We start from the raw sequence: 21,469 nt of genomic DNA on the forward strand, positions 1-21,469 counted from the left end.
CTGCTCTCTCTCTCTCATATGTATTTAAAAATATTGATCACATTCAATTTAGTTCTGCAGACTGTCTAACAACCTCCTGGATTTAAGTTAAAATGTTTTTGTCACTGGCAGGAAGGCTATTTTGACTTAGTTGTTAGTATTTGTCCATTAGCCTTAATATTACTGACCTGCTCTGGCTTGATGTGCTCTGACGTGGGGAAGACGTCGGGGTATGACGGTCGCTCAAACACCCGGTCCAGAGCCTCCAGCTGCTGTTGAGTGAAAGCATCAGCCCTCAGGTGCTTCCGTAAACTCTCCACACTACCCTGAGAATCACTGTTTGGGCCAGAGCCATCTGAACCATCTATAAGAGGAGAGAGGGACAAGGCCACATACTAGTACCAGTCTTTATGGTCCCTTTTCTCCCCGGGGCAGGCACCCCCACCCTGTCCCCCACACCTCACCACAGCTCAGTGTAGTGCTATAGTGCACCTCTCAGTACAAGCGGAGAGAGCAGGGATGAAAGATTGGAGTATATCAGATCAAATTCAGTCAGCGCTAGCCTCAAACTGATCCTAATAGCTGTAGAAAGACGGAGCACATGAGGCTGGGAGAGAGAGAGAGAGAGAGAGAGAGAGAGAGAGAGAGAGAGAGAAAGAGAGAGATGTGGATAGTGCAAAGAGAGTAAGTGGGAGCGAGAAGACCCACACCTCCCCCATCTCAGCTCAGCATCAGTGCCGTCATCATCTGATAGGCCTGCAGTAATTGATGGATTACCTTCAGAGCAAACATATACTTGTTGTTGAGAATGCCATGTGTTTTAGCATGAGCAGTATCAACCTTGGGGGGGGTTCTCTTTTCCCTGTCAGTGGCTGACGGAAAATGAAGAGCTATTATTTAAAAGGCACAATTTCCTTTAGATTGTAATGCTGCTTTCATGTTCAGATTGCTTTTCCCTAGAAAAATGGGAGGCCAGTCCCAGCTTGAATACAATTACACAGCTTGTCTGCCAGTTTACGCATTTCCCTCTCGATAAACAAATGAACAGTTTTCCCCCAGACTGTGACCTTTCCCCCATCACCCTGCCAAAGCAGGTAGACTTCCTTCCCCAGTGCCTCATTTTGCTCCTAGAAACCCCGAAATTTAAGCAAACGAGCGTGCAACCTCGGCAGCCATGCCTGCAGCTTCCAGGCTCTAGTGGTGGAGGGCCCTTTTTGCTTCCTTACAAATCTGTCATTCTAAATTTGCAGCAGATTATGTTCTCTCCTCCACGAGAGCATAGTGATATATGATATGCAAGGCCCCTATTGATTGCCTGATCTAGTGGCAGGAGAGAGGCGAAATGAACTTGAAATGAACATCATGCCTCAACTCATTGTGCGTATAATACTCTACTTAATCCCACATTTTCTGTGGTATGGAATTCAATTGATCAATCATGTTCCACTGATAGTACCATTTCAGGGGCTTTATTGCCATTCTACCCGCCAGCTTGACCTTTTTTCAATGTCTGAGGCCACAGGATGAACTGACTTTCAGGTGAAATAGATCCACGGAGAGCTGTGATAGGAGATTGGGAGATATTGTCTGTGTGTGTGTGCGCGTGTGTGCGAGTTGGTTTGTGTGCTTTACAAGGACATATTTTTAGGTTACACACTAGTAATTATGAGGGTATTATGCTGTAAATGTGGTTTATGAGCACATGCCTAGTGTACCTGTATTTCAAATGGCTTTAAAAACATACTAAACAATGTTTTTTGAAAATGTAAAAATGCCAAAAGGTTTCTGTGAGGGTTAGGTTTAGGGGATAGAATATACAGAATAAAAAACAACATGTCTATGGAGAGTCCTCATAATGATAGGAGTACCAACGCGCGCGCGCGCGCGTGTGTGTGTGTGTGTGTGTGTGTGTGTGTGTGTGTTTAAGCTAAAGAGGGGCATTTTTTTCTCTTCCTATTCCTGTTGTGGTTGTTTTGTTTTTTTCTTCTAGCATTATCTGAGTCATTCCATGCATTCCATATTTGAGCGCAGGCATTTTTTACAGACAGTTCCCTTGGGGGCCTTCTATAAGGCTGCATGTTGTTGCCGTATAAACCTCAATTGTTCTCTTTGGTACAGAAGAAAATAGAGTCATTAATTACGTTCTATCAGCTGGTCTAAGTGCAAACTGCGATCAATAAGCCGGCGTTTGTCATTTGCTTCGGTGCAGCATGTTTCCCATACTCAAAAGCCCAAAGCGCACAGGGCTGCAAGTTGACACAAGGGACAAAGATGCAGTTTGAGCTTTGAGGGGGGGGCTGGGCTAGGTTGAGCTACTCCACGTTACATTACAGTTAGAGGAGATTTAGGTTAGACCAGGGTTATTTCAGCTTTTCACGCACACATTTTACTGTGGTCTAAATAAAATGTTATACAGTGGTTTTGTCTATTAAATACCTTCAATTCAATGCTTCCTTTCAGAGGGATCCACTGTTGATGCATTTATTACATCTGGACTATGTATATGGCTGAGCTCCTGTTTACATCAGAGCTTTCCTTATGCTTGTGCTATATTGATTTCATTGGAACACTTGAGTGTGTTTGTTTTGACATCCCATTGCATTAGCACTCTGGTGCTATGGGACTAGAGCTCTGTCAGATCAGATAACCAGAGTCCATAAAACAGGTCTCCCCTGGGCTTCCCCCTCTGGAGAGCCCAGTTCAAATAAAACTAAGAACAAGAGACAGTCAAGGGCTTCTCATGGTGAACTTGTAATTTTAATAGATTCACTGTACATATTCCCTGTATATATTCATTCATCTCGATTATTTCGAGATTAACTCATGCATTAAATTAATTACATTTAAATTGAAGGGGTTTTAGGATGTGTATGTTTTTAGGGTTGCCTGGTCAGGTGTGACATTCTTTTAAGAGCACAACACTGAGTTTCCTGTCTTGATCTCTACAGATAAGACTGCTTGGAAGAGAGAGCTTTTTCAAAGCAAATGAAAGTTTCATGATCCCTATAAACCATGACCTTATACCACCCATCTCTATTTTATGTCATCTTTTAATCTTATGGATCTGATTACAAGCTGTTGACAAATTAGATTTTGTATGCTTGCATAAACACTAGGAATTTGTGTGGTGCACCTTTTGAATATGCTACATTTTGTTTTCTAAGTGAAAATCTCCCATATATAAAATCTATGGCGCTGCAAGGTTGCGCAACATGTAACTAAATCAGAAGAAGACAAGAAAATTGCAGAAAGAGCAAGAGAAGGAGACAGAGAAAGAAAGAGAGAAAATGAGATTGAGGTGGCAGCAGCAGCACAACCGGGGCTGTTAATTTCCTGTTATGTTACAGCTTGTTTAAAGGCTTTATTAATTCAATTTAGCTGTGCTGAACAGTCTGCAGGAAGGCAGTAGGAGCTGTGCGTTCTCCCCTTTTCCTTTTTTCTTTCTAAAGCTACCGCTGTCAACGTGGGTTTTTCCTCTCACCCATTACAGACATCCTTTACTGTACTCACACCCAGTCCGTCATTTAGTACATCAGCCTCATGTGACGCAGCGTTCTGGAACGCAATTAATGAACGCATCTCTCCCTCACTCTCGCTCTCTTTCATTTTAAAATCCGCGTAATGCAGCGCACCATTAATTCTCAGCATCAGTGTTCATAATTGACTTTTCTCTGACACGATTCCTCTTCGAGCGAACCACCCTGTCCTTAGATGTTTTCATGCTGTAGATTTTCGAGGCACCAGTCGGCTGGCTGGGTGGCGGGTCTGCTTGAATGCAGATGTATCAGCAGAGCGAGGGCACAGACCTTTTGTGTCCTTTGATAAGGAGCCCGGCACCTTCTTCTCTGCCGGTTCCGCTCTGCAGCCTCGCTCAAATCTGGGCTTTCTCTTTCATACAGAGGCCATGATCATGATGAGATTGGTGGGATGTTCTTATTCGATTTAGACTGAGGCCAATCCATTTCTTGGTTTGGATGTATTTCATTTCTATTCTTTTTAATGTAGAATCCATATTGACACAATAGAATCTCACTAGCCATGAAATGCAAGCACAGGTTAAACCATTCTTGTTGTGGGACAAACTATTTTAGCATGGGGATTTGATGTGTGCTGGGCTCAAAGCAATACTTTCAGAAGCTACAAAGTGAATTTTTTTTGCATTCTTGTACCATGATGGCACGGAGTGCACAGATGTAATCTCTTTATTGCAGTAACGTCAAATAAATACACTGCTAGGCCTGTTAAATCATCCAACTTTAATTTCGTTCTCATATCAACACACACTTGTCCACTCCCACAGCTGATTCAAGTGTCAAGTTGTGTTTTTCTGTATATAATTTATTGCAACCGGCCTTCAAACCTAAAACTCCCTTCTAGCTTGTGTTTGTCAGTCTGGATTTATACTAATAGAAGAGACAGAGAAGGGAGCTGGGTCACAACAACCTGCTAAGCAGCCAGCACAAGCACAGGTAAGAACAAAACCATGCAGAAATGCATTCTCTATACACAAAGCATGCCTGTTATAGTAATTAACTCAGTTCATTCATTTGTGTCATTTTGTAACAAAGTATTAACTTTGACAAATGAGAAATCCCAAACAGGCTTAATTTCCCTCTTTTGCCATTAATGCATTTGGCAAGAGAGGCATTCTATTTTCCATAATGAGATAAACAAATAAATCTGGCAATGGATTGAAGGGTCTGTGAAGGCAGCAATAAGGTTGAGGCGCATTCCCAGTGTGCTGGCATAATTGGTATCACTGCTTGCAGACATATAAACCAATCTTTACACAGATAGGGCTGTGTCTCTCTCTTCCCCTTTAGGCTATTTCTTTTGTCTCTTCAAAAGCTTGCACATACATGATAGAGAATGGGGGGTGCTAATTTGTGAATTAATAGCTTTTCTCTGCAGAATTGCAAATTCTCTTAAATGTCACTATGTTCAACTTGCGGGAAGATATTGCCACCAAAGAACTAATCTTTGAGCTTTTAATCCCCCCTCCAATGGTCTACGCCACACCAAACGTCACCCGGAGCAGGTGAGCAACACACTACTTTTAATTTAACACATGAAAATGACAGATTAATGACTCCTATATCCCTGAAGCTCCTCTCACAAAGCCCTGGTGTACATAACACATGTCGCACTACTTTATCTCTATATCACTTAGTAATTGGGAACTTTTTTTAAAGACACTACTATCATCAAATATAAAGGCTGCAGAAACCTTACCTATGTCCTTTAAATCAAGCACTGATGGCTTCAAGAATTAACAACTGCTCATTACGGTTAAAAATGATCCTGTGACGTTTTTCCCATGAATTGGCTGGTTTTAATCTAATTTACATATTACATGTGTTACATGTGTGTGTGTGTTCCAAAGTGAATCTGCACAGCTCTTCCTTCACCTAAAGTCGAATTAGCATATTTTCTGTTATGTCATCATCTAATAAAGGGAAGATTTGTTTCACCCAGCAAAATAAGACTCATGTAGCCCAAGGCTGCTGGTCTGCTATGAAATTGAAACCCTACACTGGCTGCTGCTCTGCCTCCCTGATGTCTCAGTGTGAAATAAGGGCTAAGTTTAAATAACACAAAGCTTTTGGACATTTGGCACTGTATCAAATAACCAGCCATGAAGTCTTCATTAGGGACACGACACGGCATGACATGTGCACCCAGGATTACTGCCCTACAAATGTGTTGCTACACCTGGAGATGATGCCAAGCAGAATAAGTAGGCAACATGCTGACGACAACAGGAATATTTACTCCAGTCATTATAATGAGAGTCAAACAGAAAATAATCCTAACTGAAGCAGTATTAAATTTGATATTGCACACACAATAAAATCGTGTTTTCCCGCCATGTGTTTCATGATGCAATTACACTCAAACCCTGTCATCCACTCTTCACATCCTGTCAGTTATAATCAAACTAGGATTAACTACTAACACTAGCATTTGGCTGGATAAATCCCCTCTCACTCACTTTATGCTCATTCTCTGTTTTTAGAAGCAAACGGTCTATGACAGTGACAGCAGAAAATCACCACTACATTCTCAATAAGAGCATGCCATGCTGTTGCAAATGTGATGTGCCATAGTAACTTTCTCGCAGTCTTTATACTATATGATCTAGAGCTCTCTCCATAAAGATATCATTAAGCATCAATGTGCTTGGTCTCATCCCCCTCCCCTTGACAAACACACACACACACATACACATCCTCACAGAGCACTTGATCAGACTCGAGTGGCTCGTGATTGAGCAAGCAAAGAGAAGGTGGGCTAACAGAACTTACAATATCCTATTTTCCTCCCATCCAAGTGGTTGCCACTCCAGAGAACTAAAGAGATGGAAACATAAAAGAAGCAAGTAACCCTGCTTTGATAAATGTTTTAAGAGATCATTTCCAACCACTTTGACCTCCCTCCCTTTTGACTACAGCACTTTCTGTGTTCCTTTTTGGCCCTGTGCCACATGGATGTTTATTCACTTGCATTCAAAATGCGATTGTATGAAGCGCTGATCAGCCATTAGGCCTCAGGCAGTATGCGTCCTCTTATTTACAAAGAAAGAGAGAATGTTGGCATGAACAAGTTGGCAGCTCCATTTTTGCCACTATTTCTGTTCTTCAAATGCAAAAATACACAGCCAGAAAATCTTGTGAGGAAATGCCTGTTATAGAAAATGCTTTAGCTTTAATTGTTTTTAAAGTCACTTATAATCCATACATTTTTTATAGTCCTTCATCAGGTAATTTTCGCTATATATACTAGCACATTTTTTGCCATTACCAAATGCATCACATTGCTGATTTAGTTGTCTTCAAGTCTGTATTATTTACAAACGCATAAAGCTGTAACCCTGACACACTACCTAAGCACAATACTGTTATGATTCTGACCGAATGATAGTACCTCATGCTATGTAGGCATATTCTTGTTTGTGTGGGTACTGTATCATCAAATAAAATGTGCTACAGCCTAGCAAACAGCACAGTATCAACCAGTTGAAATAGTGCAATCTGCTTTACTACATAACAAGTCACTTGAGAGCACTTTTTTACAAAATGCTTTGTCCAATGCTATCAAAATGCCATCTTCATCTCCCCACACAAATGGGAAATTACAGGGGGCTATAGAGAGGCCTAGAAAAGGAGTGAGAGGGGAATAAAAGCAATGGAGAGAAATCCAGTCTCTTACCATCATCGCGTTTTCTCTTTTCGCCATTGGAGCGAGGGATTCCGAGGATGCCATTAATAGAGTAGGACCCCACAGGGTCATTGGAAGCACTTGACACAGGTGGGGAAGCTGTGCTGGGCACTGAAAAAGAGCAAAGGAGTAGGTTAACATACATATATTGCTCTCAGGATCACTTTAAAAGAAAATGAATTAACTTTAGGTTGTGGGCCAAATTGATGTCATTAATATGATTATTTGTATGTGTATATGCAAAGCTATTGTCTCACCTATAGTGTGTCCTGTGGTGAGAGGCGTTCCTGTGCCATCGGATGATGGATGGAAAGGCTGCTGAACTTTGGTTCGAATGATCCTAAAAAAAATTGAATATGAATAGTTGCTCTGAACATGCAATTGGATTGCCAGGACATGCAGGATCATTTGATGGTGAGCTTTAAGTTTATGTATCCAATGTGTGTGCAAAACTCTAGTCTTGTTTTTGGGGTCTTCCTATTTAGATGCACTGATTCTGTCACAAATAACCAATCTTAGGCTATTATGGCCAATCATGGAGTAGAGTGGGAGCTACTGCAGAGAGTGTGGATTCAATCAAATGGGATCCCATCTTTAGAAATATGATAAAGTCCCACTACCTCGAAGATGTGAAATGGGGAAAAGTCTTCATTGCACTTTGGTCTGAATGATCTTGCAAACAAAGCATGAAATCACATCAATTCACCTCAATGATGAGCTTCACTGCCTCGAACTGGCCTCAGCTTTAATAATCTTTCTCTCTCCCTCTCTCCTACTTTATCTATCTCAATCTCTCTCTCTAACCTCCTCCTCACTGAAGCAAGTGAAGATTGCTTGTATGGAGTGTGGATACTGACTTTCCAGATCCGACATTTTTTTCTAGCACAAACATTCCGGGGTGCCAGTGCGGATGAGGCCCTATTGATCGAGAGTTGGGGATAAAAAAGTTGGGAATTAGAGGCAGAGAAGAACAGATGCAAATGGAGGGCTATAAATTATATGTGACAGGAAAGCAATAGTGTCTCATTGCTTCACAAAAGCCCACTACAGCATCTGATGTTTTTAATCTGGGAGACGCTTTTGAGAGAAGAAGCTGTCACCTTATTCTAGGAACACATTTATATTCGTTGGCTACACATTTTTCACATTTGTATAAACTATAATATTGCTGTAACTTGCATTAGTAAAGAAATCCTCATGTGGTATGTGTTGATTTAGTCATGTTTGCAAGAAGTCAATCCTCACAGATAAGATTTGATTTAAATAAACTGACTAAATGTGGAATTAAAAACAGCAACTATTATGAAATATATATTGTGCTATGGCTATCACTGCAGGCTAGTTATTCCTTTTATTGGCCAAAGTACACTGACACTTTTTTATTTCTTTGTTTTATATGCTTATTTGGTTTGTCCTGCAACCAAAATGGAAAAATACAAAAGGGCCCTCCCTGACAAAAACATATCAGTAGAATTTTATCTGAATTTTTAACATCTAACCACAACAATGTTTTGACCCTGTGCTTGTGCTGATTAAAAAGCTTGTATCCATGTTCTCACTATTGAATATTTGGTAGGTGTGAATTAATTACTTTCCAGGGTGCTGAGAATTCCCTGTAGAAATATAAAAATATGATTCTGTGCTATTGAAAGGACACTTAGGGTCCAGGCAATAGAAGGGCTTAAAACTGGTTGTGTGTCAGTGACTTCATGCTGTGAGGAGGACACAGAGAACACCCCAGACAGTGTGTAATCTTTAATAATTCATGCAGAGAAAATGTGCTTAAAGCCCGGACATCTAATGTCAACAGAGCAGAGGTCAACCTCTTAACCGCTCAGTGCACGAGGGTCCTGCCTCTGACGTCTACTCAGTTGAGAGGCAATACTTCTAGACAGGGTATAAGAACACCCATTTAAAACAGTTAGAGTTTAACCAGACAACTATAGCCTGTGTTGGTTATGCATGACACATTATATTCTGTTATAATTATAGAAGTATATAGTTATGTTATTGCACTATTAATTAATTAATTAATACAAAATAAAATGTGTGTGTATATATATATATATATATTTTAAGTGCCTGCTATTAACAGCCTTAAAGTTCATATCAATTAATATCTGGTGCAGGCACAATCAAGCTCACTTAAAACACAGCCTTGACTCGCAAATATAGGCATGTTTGTTTGTTTTTTATAATATAGCTCAGATAAGTTATTCCAAATATATGTGTTTGCTTGAGCAAAGATCCAATTTTCAATGATTCTGAATAATAGACAATAAAATATATTTCAACCTCATCCCTATAATATTTACACATAAACAAAGGTCCTTACAATGCCTTCTTCCAAGGTGATGACTTGAACATCATTGGAAATTAAGGTTTATTGGCTCTCTACGTGTCATTAATGCAAATTTTAAATTTACCGCATACATGTGTTGGGACCTGTTCAAATTGCCCTTTTTAAGCAGCCATAGTGCATGAAATGAATTTTTTTCAGCCCCTCTCTCCCCCAGCTTTTCTAGGAAATGTCTTGTGTGGGTTGGCCCATAATCTCTCTTCAGCTCATTAAAATGTAATGCTGCTGGCCAGCTCTATGGAACAGTGCCTCCTAACCAAAGTTCATTACTCCTGCTTGCAGGTAGACCTTTTTCACCTTGTTCTTCCACTCTTCTCAATATCCCTCCACCACTACCACCACCACTCCATCTCACTTGTGATAGTCTTGCTAGCCTTTGTATTTAATAAGAATTAAGGTAATAATTAGAGAATGCTAACTAATTGTAACAATAGTTATAATACTATTTATTAAAGTATGTATGGATGTATATATGTAATGTAGGACTTCATATGATGTTTATACGAATACGATTACTTAGGATAGCCTAAGGACCCGTTAGTTTCAGCGCTCACAAAAATTATTACAGAGATCTAATGCCAACTGCATTTCAAACAATAGGCTACATAATTTTATATATATAAAAAAAATCTGTAATAATAATCACAATAATTACAGGAACATTTTGAAATAATATTAATTTGTAAGTTAAATAATGTATAATAATAATATATCTCTTTTTATCAACAAGACATTTGTTTAAAAAATACACGAACTTTTTTTATTGCGTGTGCTATTTTTTAGAACTACTGCGATGAGATTCCGGGTGAGGTCTGGTCGAGTATTTCCCAGTGCCACTGGATCTGGTTACAGAGTATTGATTGGTTTTCATCGAGACAGATGTGATTTTCGCGGCCTCAACTATAGATCCTCTGCAGGCTGTGGACAGATTTGGGATTGAATTGCACATTTGAGGCCACCCCGAGAGAATTAATAAAATAAAAAAAAATCACCCATGAAATAAACACCGTAAAATGGAATCGATGCAATGCGTAAGACATGTTTTATATATACTATATATATATATATATATATATATATATATATATATATATAGTACAGGTCTAAATGATTTCACATTAGCTGTGGATAATTTGACCGTTAATAGTTAGGAATCGGCGTTATATATAATTATGAACAAAACTAATTTTCATTACAAAATAGGGTTTTATGGGCTAAGCACCTATGACTCATATGGGCAGATATCTTGTTCTGTCTCTGTGGCACACGCTTTTCATATACATTTGTAATTTCAAATAGGATTCCGAATTCCAAATCGCCTTTACCTGTTTATAGATGAAACACTTGGTACAGTGTCGTTGTCACATACGCCCTCGGCGAGAAGTCGGTCTCTGATCTCCCAGGCAAACATTGTGGGATTCTGCCGCTTGTATTCTGCGATTTTATCCACAACTTTGGGCGTCGCCACTTTTGGTTTGGACCCGCCAATAACTCCGGGTTTAATACTGCCGGTTTCATAATATCTGGAAAAAGATGAACGATAATTCGTTATTATACATGTTTCTGGCATGCAGCGTTTTTTGCTAGCGTATGGCATTATATAGCCTATGTAAATATAAACAATGGATTGTGAAAGCGGGCTATAAATAGTCTATTTTAACTAAAAATGTGTGATCTAATTAAATTTTTACTTTCATATTATTAACTGTGATTTTTCCCCCCAAGTCTAAGGAGACTTTAGGGAAAACATGTGCTAATTTCTATTTTAACACGTAGATTTGATTGGTTTTGTGTCTTTAATCATTAACATTCGTAGGCTGCGCTCAAAAAAAGTCCTATCCATTTATCAAAAGGTTTTCTCAGCGACTGATGTTCCATGCACCCCACGATTAATACATGCCACCAACACATATCTCATATTTTCTAAGGAACAGTTAAAGTGCAGAATACCTTATAAGATCCTTTTGATAGCTGAAAAATATTTAAAAAAATTCAAAAATCTATAACAGTTCCTAGAAAACATCTTCTTCCCTCTTTACAATGAATTTAAGGTCAATTAAATTTCATATTAGACCTTTTCACTAAAATATAAATACTTTCTTACATGAGACATAACAGTACAAACATATTTAATTTACATAAAGCATTCGCCATTGACATTTAATATTATTTTTAAAGGGGTAGCCTATAACTGCACAAATTTGGTTCATATGTGTTTTGCGCTTTTTCCGTACCTTCCGAGAATTTTGCTGACACAGCCATGGCTGACCCGTAGTTGTCTTGAGATGTCACAAGGTCTGACTCCTTGGTGCGCGAGCTCAACGATTCTTTGCCTGACCACGTCAGGTAGGGGTCTGCCATTCACAAACACCCCTCCTAGCTGGTTCACACCGCCGTGCCCTATATGGGATACAACAACACAGACCCAAAAACATAACATTACATACATATAGAAGACATGCATTGTTAATTAACATAGCCACCACATAGAAGCATATAGTATTCTCTTTCTCCCCTCTCTCTCTCTCTTGCACGGGAACGCGCTCGCACGCACATATACACACTACCTGTGTGTGTGCAAAAGTATACTACGTGCTTAACGACGAACAAGAAGATAGTTGTAATGTACATTCTAACTGAGAAAAGTTAAGAAAAATGTATCCATGAGAAGATGTTGACTCTCTTATTTGATCTGTACTACCATTCTGCAAGAATATTAATCCGATCGAAGGGTCACGGGTGGCAGCAGTTAATAATGTTTTCACATACAGTAAAAAAGAGAAAGTTGTTGTACTTTGGCCAGTACTTTTTAATTAATAGATTTCAAATGCATATAAGAAGATGTGTTATTTTTTCAGCACAATAGTCCTATTATAGAACAAGAAATAATAATTACATATTGTCATTATTTGACAGTAGGCTAATAGTTTTATATTTAATTATATAATGCAATATTCATTATATTTAATATTACTATTAATGCGTCCATAACTTTTATTTTCTTTATACGTCTGATTGTAACAAAAAAAAAAAAAAAAAAGAAACTGACAATACTGATTAAGTCATGTGCTACTATACTGCCTAACTCGCTTAGTATTTTCCTCTACTATTCCATTGCAGCCAAACACATGTCGCATAGATTAGGTTTCAACCTGTTTAATTTTCCTTGCACATTTATTGTAAATAATTAAAAAGAGCTTTGATAACTCATATTACAACCATGGAGCAGCCTACTGCAAAATAATTAAGAATTAATTATTTAAAATAGACCCAGGCCTTCCGTCATCTTATTACAATAGCACCTTTTTTAAATTATAATTTTTTATCATTAACAGCAATTCATTCCCTCCGATTTTTAAATGTTGAGAATGCTTGTTTCATTGGATATTCCTTGCTTACAGTTATTCAAGCAGTGGTTAATATAATATTGTGCAAGTAATGTGCGATTATGGCGGTAAGTAGGCTACATGTTAGATATTTCTAGAGATTTGTTATTTATTTTTGGTGCAGTACAATCTTTTTTCCACTCCACATGTACCAGTATTTTACCCAAGACTATGATTAAAAAATATACCTGATTCACTAAAGTTTTATGTACAACTTTGATGAATTAATATTAAATTAGCAGTTATACGCAAAATACAGTAGGCTAATCAACTTATAGAACGACTTAACCACCAAAAGGCCGCTAAATATAACACAAGCCATCACTTATATTCCTTTACAATGACAACTACCTATATTCGCTTTACTGGTCGAGAAGTATAACATATTCATAAATGTATTTGAAATCCTTTTGCTGGGTCGCTTACAGCGGACAGGCTGTAGCCTTACTACAAGAACAACTTAATCGAAACGCTCTACACCCTCACTTTATTTATTCCAAACCAGGTAAAGATTTTTACATTAAAAACTGATATTTTACTCACGGTGCATCGCCGAGAAGGGGTCTGCTTTGCAGTGGATATCCATTGGATAGCAAAGAAAGGAAAGATAATCGACTGAGGTCGCCGTCTCGCCTTGATTATGTAGCTTTAATAGGAATTAATAAGATTGCTATCCGTTCAAAGCAGAGTGCTTCCGATGCCAGTGTACAGAAGAAGTTCTTCAGCGCGCGACGAACTTTATCTCGTGCTGTTCAGTCCATTAAATGAAGACACGAGTCTGGTCAGGTGCAGATCATGTCCTGCACTATAGTCTCAAAAAATCTTTTACGCAGGAACGTTAGCGTAATCAGTCGTTCAGTTAATATTTGTTAGCTACATATTTAAGGGAACTCAAGCATTAGCGGTTGGGTCTCCTCCAGTGTCCTCTGGTGAAACTGTGGTGTAAATTCCTCGATATGGAGATGCGTTTCTGGTCAAGTCTGAGGGGTACAGTCAGACTCGTGCGGGGATGACAGGAACAAACATGGACACGGCGAGTGTCTCTCGGTCCCCCTCTCTTCAAGAATGGGATGTGCCTGTTAGAAGCTTTGGGCTGAGACTGAAACCCCTCTTCTCAGTGTGTCTGTTTCTAAAAGCTGCAGTCCACCGCCCCCCTCCTCCCCATACCCCCCTCGCATAGAGATGGATGGCATGTCAGACAAAGGCAATAGATTCCAACACTTTGTGATTCGCCAACGCAAAAAGCTGGAGCATCAAATGAGGAGGTCTCTTCATCTGACACTCGGAAGGGGAGGGATGCAAACAGGGAAATGAGAAGAGATGGGTTAAAAAATCGAGGAAATTAAAAGACGAGTGGAAAGGAAGCGGTAACACCAGCGGCCAAGCATTGTGGTATTTTAAAACTGTATTGTCAAAGTACGTGAATCATGTGTGAATCATACTTGGTGACCTAAACGTAGAGGCTGAATGTCAAATCTTGTGTAGTGTAGATGGATGGGCACAATGTTGCCAAGTTCATTGCAGTTTAAAAGTTATTTGCGTGGAGGAAGTCAACATTTGCTTATTAATGGTTTACATCCTCTCTGTGTTGCAGTTTTCTCAATTAGTTCTTGTCGAATGTTTTCTCATTTTATTCGAATTTTTAAACCAGTTATGTTTAGTCGTTATATAGCCAAATCCTGTTTGGCACTTTAAAGAATGGGCTGTTATAGGTAATACCAAATACGGAATCAAGACCATAACGCATTTAAACAGTGGAAAGATAATACTAACGATTTAATCACAATTTCTTTCAGCTCATTTCTAGTGCTTCTGCCAGTTCTGGCCTGTCATATGCAGTATATTGAAGAAAGGAGTTGTGTCTTGACCACGCAGTTTGAACTGTTTTTCCAGGTAGCACTGTAGATGGCGCTGCTTAGTTTGCTTTATTTGACTGAGGGAGGCTTTTGAAGTTGTTGTTGTTGTTTTTTTAAGATATCCCCAAAAAATTTTTTTATTGTTGATGAAAAGTGATAAACTTACTAGTATTGTGTTCTCTCTAATTGCTTTTTCTTGTATTTTTCTAATTTGTAAGTGACTTTTGATTAAAGCGTCTGCTAAATGAATAGCCATTCATGGAAATGTGACTTAGCCTAATTTTAATCAATGATTTATAAGTTGTATTTTTTTTTACACATATATATAGTATCCTGTAGCTTATAAGATACATATTTTGTTAAAGTGAGAACGTCAGTTGTTTTTCGTTGATTCGTGGTTTGTTTGGTTTGTCTATAGTTGATCAGAGAGTTTATAGTTGCTTTACTAAGCGCTTTAACAATTTACCACTTGATAAAACATCTATCTATCTATCTATCTATCTATCTATCTATCTATCTATCTATCTATCTATCTATCTATCTATCTATCTATCTCATCTATCTATCCATTCATCCATCCATCCATCCATCCATCCATCCATCTATCTATGTATCTATCTATCCATCCATCCATCCATCCATCTATCTATGTATCTATCTATCCATCCATCCATCCATCCATCTATCTATGTATCTATCTATCCATCCATCCATCCATCCATCCATCCATCCCACAGCTTGGAAGGCTGTAATAATACATCTGTGTACAATGTTAGTTATATTATAGGAAATGTTACACTTCATCACTACAGTGGAAGCATAGTCCAACGAAAGTGTCTTACATTTCTTTTTTAATATATATATATATATATAAACCGACAAAACTTCCATGTATTATTTGCAATTCGTCAATTTTGAATATTTCTTGCTAATATTATCATTCTTATTATTAATACATATATTGTTGTTTTGCAATATAGTATTGCTTTGGTAAATCTATTAAACTAGATTTAAACGTAAGCACCCAAAATTCTGTTTAAAACAAAAATGTCTACTAATCGGCAAAAACTGTATTCTCTGACTTCATTGAAGAATGCACTTACATTTATAAAGTGTCCGCACCGTGACCGTTGTAGGTTCGACTAAAAGAACAGGAGGCCATGTTATGTTATGTCTCCGGGGCAAATTTGGAGACGATTCTTCTTTTTGTTAGTATTTTTGGAGGGAGCTTCTGGTACAATATGTAACACCATGGGCTGTAATTTCACACTTGACTACACATTTCCCCTAAAGCTGCTTTTATTTCCCCGCAAGACCCCAGCTTTTTGCCTCCACACCCCTTTAGTATATTAGTTACTTCCTCTGTTAGATGATAGGAAAACTAATTGCAACTGATCATAGTGGCCTTTGAATACTAAAGGCTGGCTATTGCTACAAAGTAGCATTATGTTTTATGTGACATGTCAACGTTATGGTATAAATATTTTGTTTTATTTCTGGATGATATTAGAATCCTGTCACAGCTGGTCAAAGAAGAATGTGTTATAAAGTTCAGCGTACCTTTTCGAGTACAGGTACAGGTTGACTGGTAAAATCAGTCAATTATTATTATAATTTTTATTCTGATCAACCCTTAATGAACAGACATGGGGCTTGGGTCTTTAGAGAAAGATTGAGAAAAAGAGATCGAACGTGTGTTTGTGTGTGTGTGTGTGTGTGTGTGTGTGTGTGTGTGTGTGTGTGTGTGTGTGTGTGTGTGTGTGAGAGAGAGAGAGAGAGAGAGAGAGAGAGAGAGAGAGAGTGAGAGAGAGAGACTATAATTGCAAAAGAAAGTGCAGTCGTTCTAAAGCTTTTTTTTTTTTTTTTTTTTTTTTTTTAACAATATTTCCACATACGTTTTTCGAGCAACGTGAACAGCAATGAACTTCCAATGAAAACGCAGAAAATAATTTCCATTCCATTTTCAAGAGCCTATGGGTTTCTTCTGATTCACTGTATTATTGTCAACATCCAATCGATACTTTCCACTCCAACAGACCTTACTGTCCACGTCATTTTAGTGTGCTATACATGAATGCAAGCAGCCTTAGCTCTTACAGAAAGAGTAACATTATATTTTAAGAAAGTCTTACTGCGAATTTCAGTAGTCTGGTTGGTTTAAAATAGCGTGTTTAGTCGTGTTTTCCAATAGCTAACTGCACAAGCCCTGGAAAAATCACGGGGAAAACGAATTTTGCCTAATGTATCTTACAGTGGTTCATTGAAAATGTTAGAACGTTTCATGGCTGTTACAAAGGAATTATAACATATTTAAATATTTGGCCGAATTTTAAAATAATAGTTATAATTTTTATTTGATTGTTATTAATATTAGTGGCTATATTGTTATTATTAGACTATTGTTATTAATTATTATTGTTGTTTTCTGTTTAACATTTAAACAAATTAATTATGTTTGCCAACCGTATCTAAAATAGTAGCTGTAAAAATAGATTTATCCCAGAATAAATTATCTATCCATATGAATGACAAAAAAAATATTGAGATGTTTTCTCACGTAAGAGTCAGCATGTCAATCCACACAAATATGTGACCATAAATATTTGACCATTCTAATCAAAACAACAAAACTTTATTCACAACATCGCAGTCATGATATCAGCTCTCTTTTATATTTCCCATTCATGTTGTCTACAGAATGAACAGATGGACCATCAATTCATTTCTGTCCACACCATCAGACATTGATTTTGTACTTTTAATTTTACCATAATTAATTAGATTATTACAACAGTTTTTATTGATCTTCTCATTTGCAACCAAAATAGAAGGGGAATTAGCATACAATCAATGTTTTCAATTAACCGAAAGACATTTATAATAATAATAATAAAAATATTAATAATATGTATTTATTTACTTACTATATGTGATTACATCAAGGCTGGTGCACTGGGAGATTCCGCTGTAGCACATGGGCCAAGCTAATAACATCATCGCCTAATGACATAATCGCATGCTGAATCAGTTGGCACTTTCAATTTACAGATTGGCAAGGCAAATGTCAGACTTTCCATCACGTAAATTACTGCCGTAAATAGACTTAGATCGCAACATTATAGGGCGGACTATAAAGGTTAGTCGGTGGTCATGTAGCCTACTCGTTTGCATTTGTAAAGCCTACATCTACAGTATGTTCTTACATGAGCTGACGGCGACTCACCCCTACCGCTAGAAAATAAACACTGGCACTGTTTGGCGAGACGAAAAGAGAGCCCTGCGCTTACCTGATCGACCAGAGCTGTGAGCCATGGCTTTTCCCTGTCTAATGGTCCGTTTCGTCGATGCAGCCCACTAGATCTGTCCGGCCTCCTGCGTTCCCTCCTCGGCTGGGCGTCCTGCCTCTCCCCGCTGCTTTTCACAACCTTTGACCGATCATCCAAAACTAAACGGTTTAGACGACAACAAAAAAAGGAGAGCAACCTCTGCTCCAGTGAATTAGATTGACAAAGGAGAAGAAATAGCAATCAAAGCAAATAAAGCGTTGCAGGTGTTATATAAAAAGAAAGAATAAAACTTGTCTGCTCGAAGTAAAGAGGGGACTAAGAGTATGGAGATATGCTAAGATCCGCACGCAGGCTTTTGCGTTTATAGGACACTCAAAGGTAGGACATACCGATGAATATTCATGATGATTTGAAAACATATCTATATGCTTATGTGTGCACCTTTCGGCGTGTGTTCAAATGTTCTGATCGTTGACTTCAATGAAGCTTGGGTCAGAAAGTTCGCTTTTAGGCTGCGTGAATGGTTGTGATGAGAACCGATTCGTACCTACTGCTCATTGGCTGAACTTTTAGGTGAACCTGTTCTCGGTAGGAGGGTCTAACAAAATAAACGAGCTAACATGGAATTTGAATCCATGTTATTGAATTGCAATGTCAGATTAATTGATTGTAAGCCTATTAAGTAGTTTTTGACTTATTTGTTACTGAATATATATATATATATATATATATATATATATATATATATATATATATATATATATATATATATATATATATATATATATATATATTGTCTATAACTATTCTTACTATATAAAATTATATTTCCAAGTTTATAGTTCATATAGCCTATATAAATAGTAATAATGATTCTCATAATTGTTATAATATAATAATAAAGAATAGGACTAAGACAAGTTGTCATCTCGATACTTTAAATCACTTTAACTCTGACTAAAGGTCCATGAAGTAATGAAACTGGATGCTCCTTATTATTATTATTATTTTTTTTTCAAATTCGTATTTAATTAAGCAGTAATGCAAAAGGTTTTTCCTAGAGTTCCTAAAGATAAGGCCTTTGGGCATAATGTATTGACATTTTACAAGTACTTTAACACATAGACACACCGTCACTTCGCTGATGAAACAACTGTGAAACAAGGTATACAGTATAAACACCCATAAAAGGTTAAATTATTTTATGCACATATCTTATTAATTTAAAGAAACGGCAACTTAGCTGAGTTTACACGTTCCCTTACAAGTTCTACCATGGAAATTATTATAATGTATAAACATACACGTGAATAATATTAAAATGTGTTAAATATGTTCCTAATTTTATAACATTTTATGATCATACTATGCTGTTGAATTGTTACCTTTTCGTTGCCTATAGAAGCTTAATAAATTTCCAGGTCATTGCAATTAACAGCTGTTGACATAAACAATTAGTACTGTTCATGCAATTGCCCAGAATTCATAAATACGCCACATCAGTACATATTTATTAAAGCTTTTAAGCGTGCTAAAAGACTATGGCCACTTTTCTGAAGACCGTAATCCCCACCCCACCCGACTCACCAGACTGCAGGCTGAGGAAGAAAAAAAAAGCTAAACTTTTCAGTTGAGCAGTCAAAGATGTTCTCCCCCTGTCACGGAGAAACAAGCATATGCTGCATTTTGTGGGGGGAACATAGTTGGTTTTATATTAAACCAATGTAACGTTTCTTGTTTTGAGAAATAATTTCATTATATTCCGTGTATATAAATATATGAGTTGTGAATATGCATAAAATATAGTTTTGGATTCAAAAATGCTGATCAAGGGCAACTATTTAAGTAAAAAAAAATATATCTTAAAATAACAACAGCTTGGGATAACTGTAAAGTTTGTCACAGGGATTACATAGACCTAAAAATATTGAGAATATTAAGTCATTCTGCACTAGTGGAATGAAAGTTCCATGAAGCCGCAATTAGGCCGGCTTTTATCACTGGCCTTTTTTTCCATGAAAATATGATTACAGTTGCACCTCTCTGTCACCTAATAATTATTCAGGCCAAACAAATTAGCCTAAGTTAGAGCTTTGCACATGTAACAAAGCGTCCACCAATGTTTTAATGCAATCGATTTCCTTAACCCTCTCTGGCCTCAGTAACCACAATTCTGACAAAAGTGTATTCACAGAAAATGTTTGTTAACTAGGCGAAATAGAGGCAATAATAATTTAATGTACATTGTTATGTCTTTGCCACGCTCTGTCGTTCTTTTGGATAGTGTAATACGGCATTTTTGCAAGTTACTCTTCTGTTAATGTTCCAGTTAGCAGACTTTATCATCCCTTTCCTCTTTTTTTCCCCGCGATCGTTCGCGCTGTTAAATTCTGGCTGACGTTTTCATTCATCCGCTCTACTTATGTATGTGCATTTGTGAAAGGGCTATACATGCATCCGCATTGCACATTTGAACCATATTGCTCACAACATAATTCCATGCCATTTTGCGACTTTAATGTACCGAAGACTTGAGTGAACGCGTGACTGTTCTCCTAGTTGGCGTTTTGTAATAAACCACAGCTATGGGTTTTTATGTCGAATCAAATGAACACGCGTTTTATTCGTTGTAAGAGTGAGAAGCAATGTTTTAAAGCACAAATAAAATACATATATTCAAAAAGTGCTTTAGTAGCTTTTAGACTAATGTTTCCCCATAGATACAAAAGCTTTGCATTTTTTATTATTATTTATTTTTATGTGTAGGCTATAAATATATTTCAAAAGGGTTGATTCTCCTGTTAATTATGGATTATATATATATAGATTTTCATTTTATAGAGAAAAAAATCTAAATGATGTTAGAAGTTTATAAAACTAAGAAAACGAATCAGTAAATTAATGGTAAAATGTTTATGTTTCATTAATTAATTCTTAACATATATTAAAGCAAATATTAAGTGACCCAATGGAGACAAATATTTACATGAACTATAATTCATTACTAAGGTTTAGAGCCCATTTGTGCAACATTTACATATATTTTAAATTTTATTAAGTCAAAATCACATTGTGTAGGTCAATGTAGTTTAATATTTCTAATATTAAGTATAATGAATTTCCAATTGCCATTTGTGTGTGTGTGTGTGTGTGTGTGTGTGTGTGTGTGTGTGTATGTTGGACCCTGAGGCAGCCCAGGGTGCTCTCAAGCCAGCTGCCACTGTTTAAAACAGACAGGAAACAGCTTCCACTAACACGACTGCAATATGGAAAGTAGCGACCTCCTCAATGTACCCCATGGCATGATTCTACACACACACACACACACACACACACACACACACACACACACACACACACACACACACATGTTGTGTTTCCATG

At 37.5% G+C, this 21,469-nt stretch overlaps 1 protein-coding gene and 1 long non-coding RNA gene across 9 annotated transcripts in view; one reads left to right on the plus strand and one right to left on the minus strand.

The window, feature by feature from the left end:
* pax2a (paired box 2a) overlaps positions 1 to 19,712 on the minus strand; it is a 33,760-nt gene extending 14,048 nt beyond the window's left edge. Inside the window, exons 1-8 of one of the 8 annotated variants that reach the window (XM_052150770.1) lie at positions 19,673 to 19,712; positions 18,086 to 18,243; positions 11,791 to 11,956; positions 10,882 to 11,079; positions 7,455 to 7,537; positions 7,189 to 7,308; positions 6,285 to 6,329; positions 168 to 343 (exon numbers count right to left, since the gene is read on the minus strand). In XM_052150770.1, coding sequence (XP_052006730.1) covers positions 168 to 343; positions 6,285 to 6,329; positions 7,189 to 7,308; positions 7,455 to 7,537; positions 10,882 to 11,079; positions 11,791 to 11,956; positions 18,086 to 18,110 — 813 coding nt within the window. In that variant the 5' untranslated portion in view covers positions 18,111 to 18,243; positions 19,673 to 19,712. Of the gene's footprint in view, positions 1 to 167; positions 344 to 6,284; positions 6,330 to 7,188; positions 7,309 to 7,454; positions 7,538 to 10,881; positions 11,080 to 11,790; positions 11,969 to 13,485; positions 14,929 to 18,085; positions 18,244 to 19,672 lie in introns of those variants that run through there. The other 7 variants (XM_052150769.1, XM_052150772.1, XM_052150773.1 and 4 more) reach the window with 7 other exon arrangements.
* The window catches only part of LOC127660515 (uncharacterized), a 31,872-nt gene continuing 28,746 nt past the window's right edge, over positions 18,344 to 21,469 (plus strand). Inside the window, exon 1 of the long non-coding RNA XR_007972653.1 lies at positions 18,344 to 18,463. This is a non-coding gene — a long non-coding RNA (uncharacterized LOC127660515). The remainder of the gene's footprint in view (positions 18,464 to 21,469) is intronic.

Source organism: Xyrauchen texanus, chromosome 20 (assembly GCF_025860055.1).
Source record: "Xyrauchen texanus isolate HMW12.3.18 chromosome 20, RBS_HiC_50CHRs, whole genome shotgun sequence".
Taxonomy (NCBI): Eukaryota; Metazoa; Chordata; class Actinopteri; order Cypriniformes; family Catostomidae; genus Xyrauchen; species Xyrauchen texanus.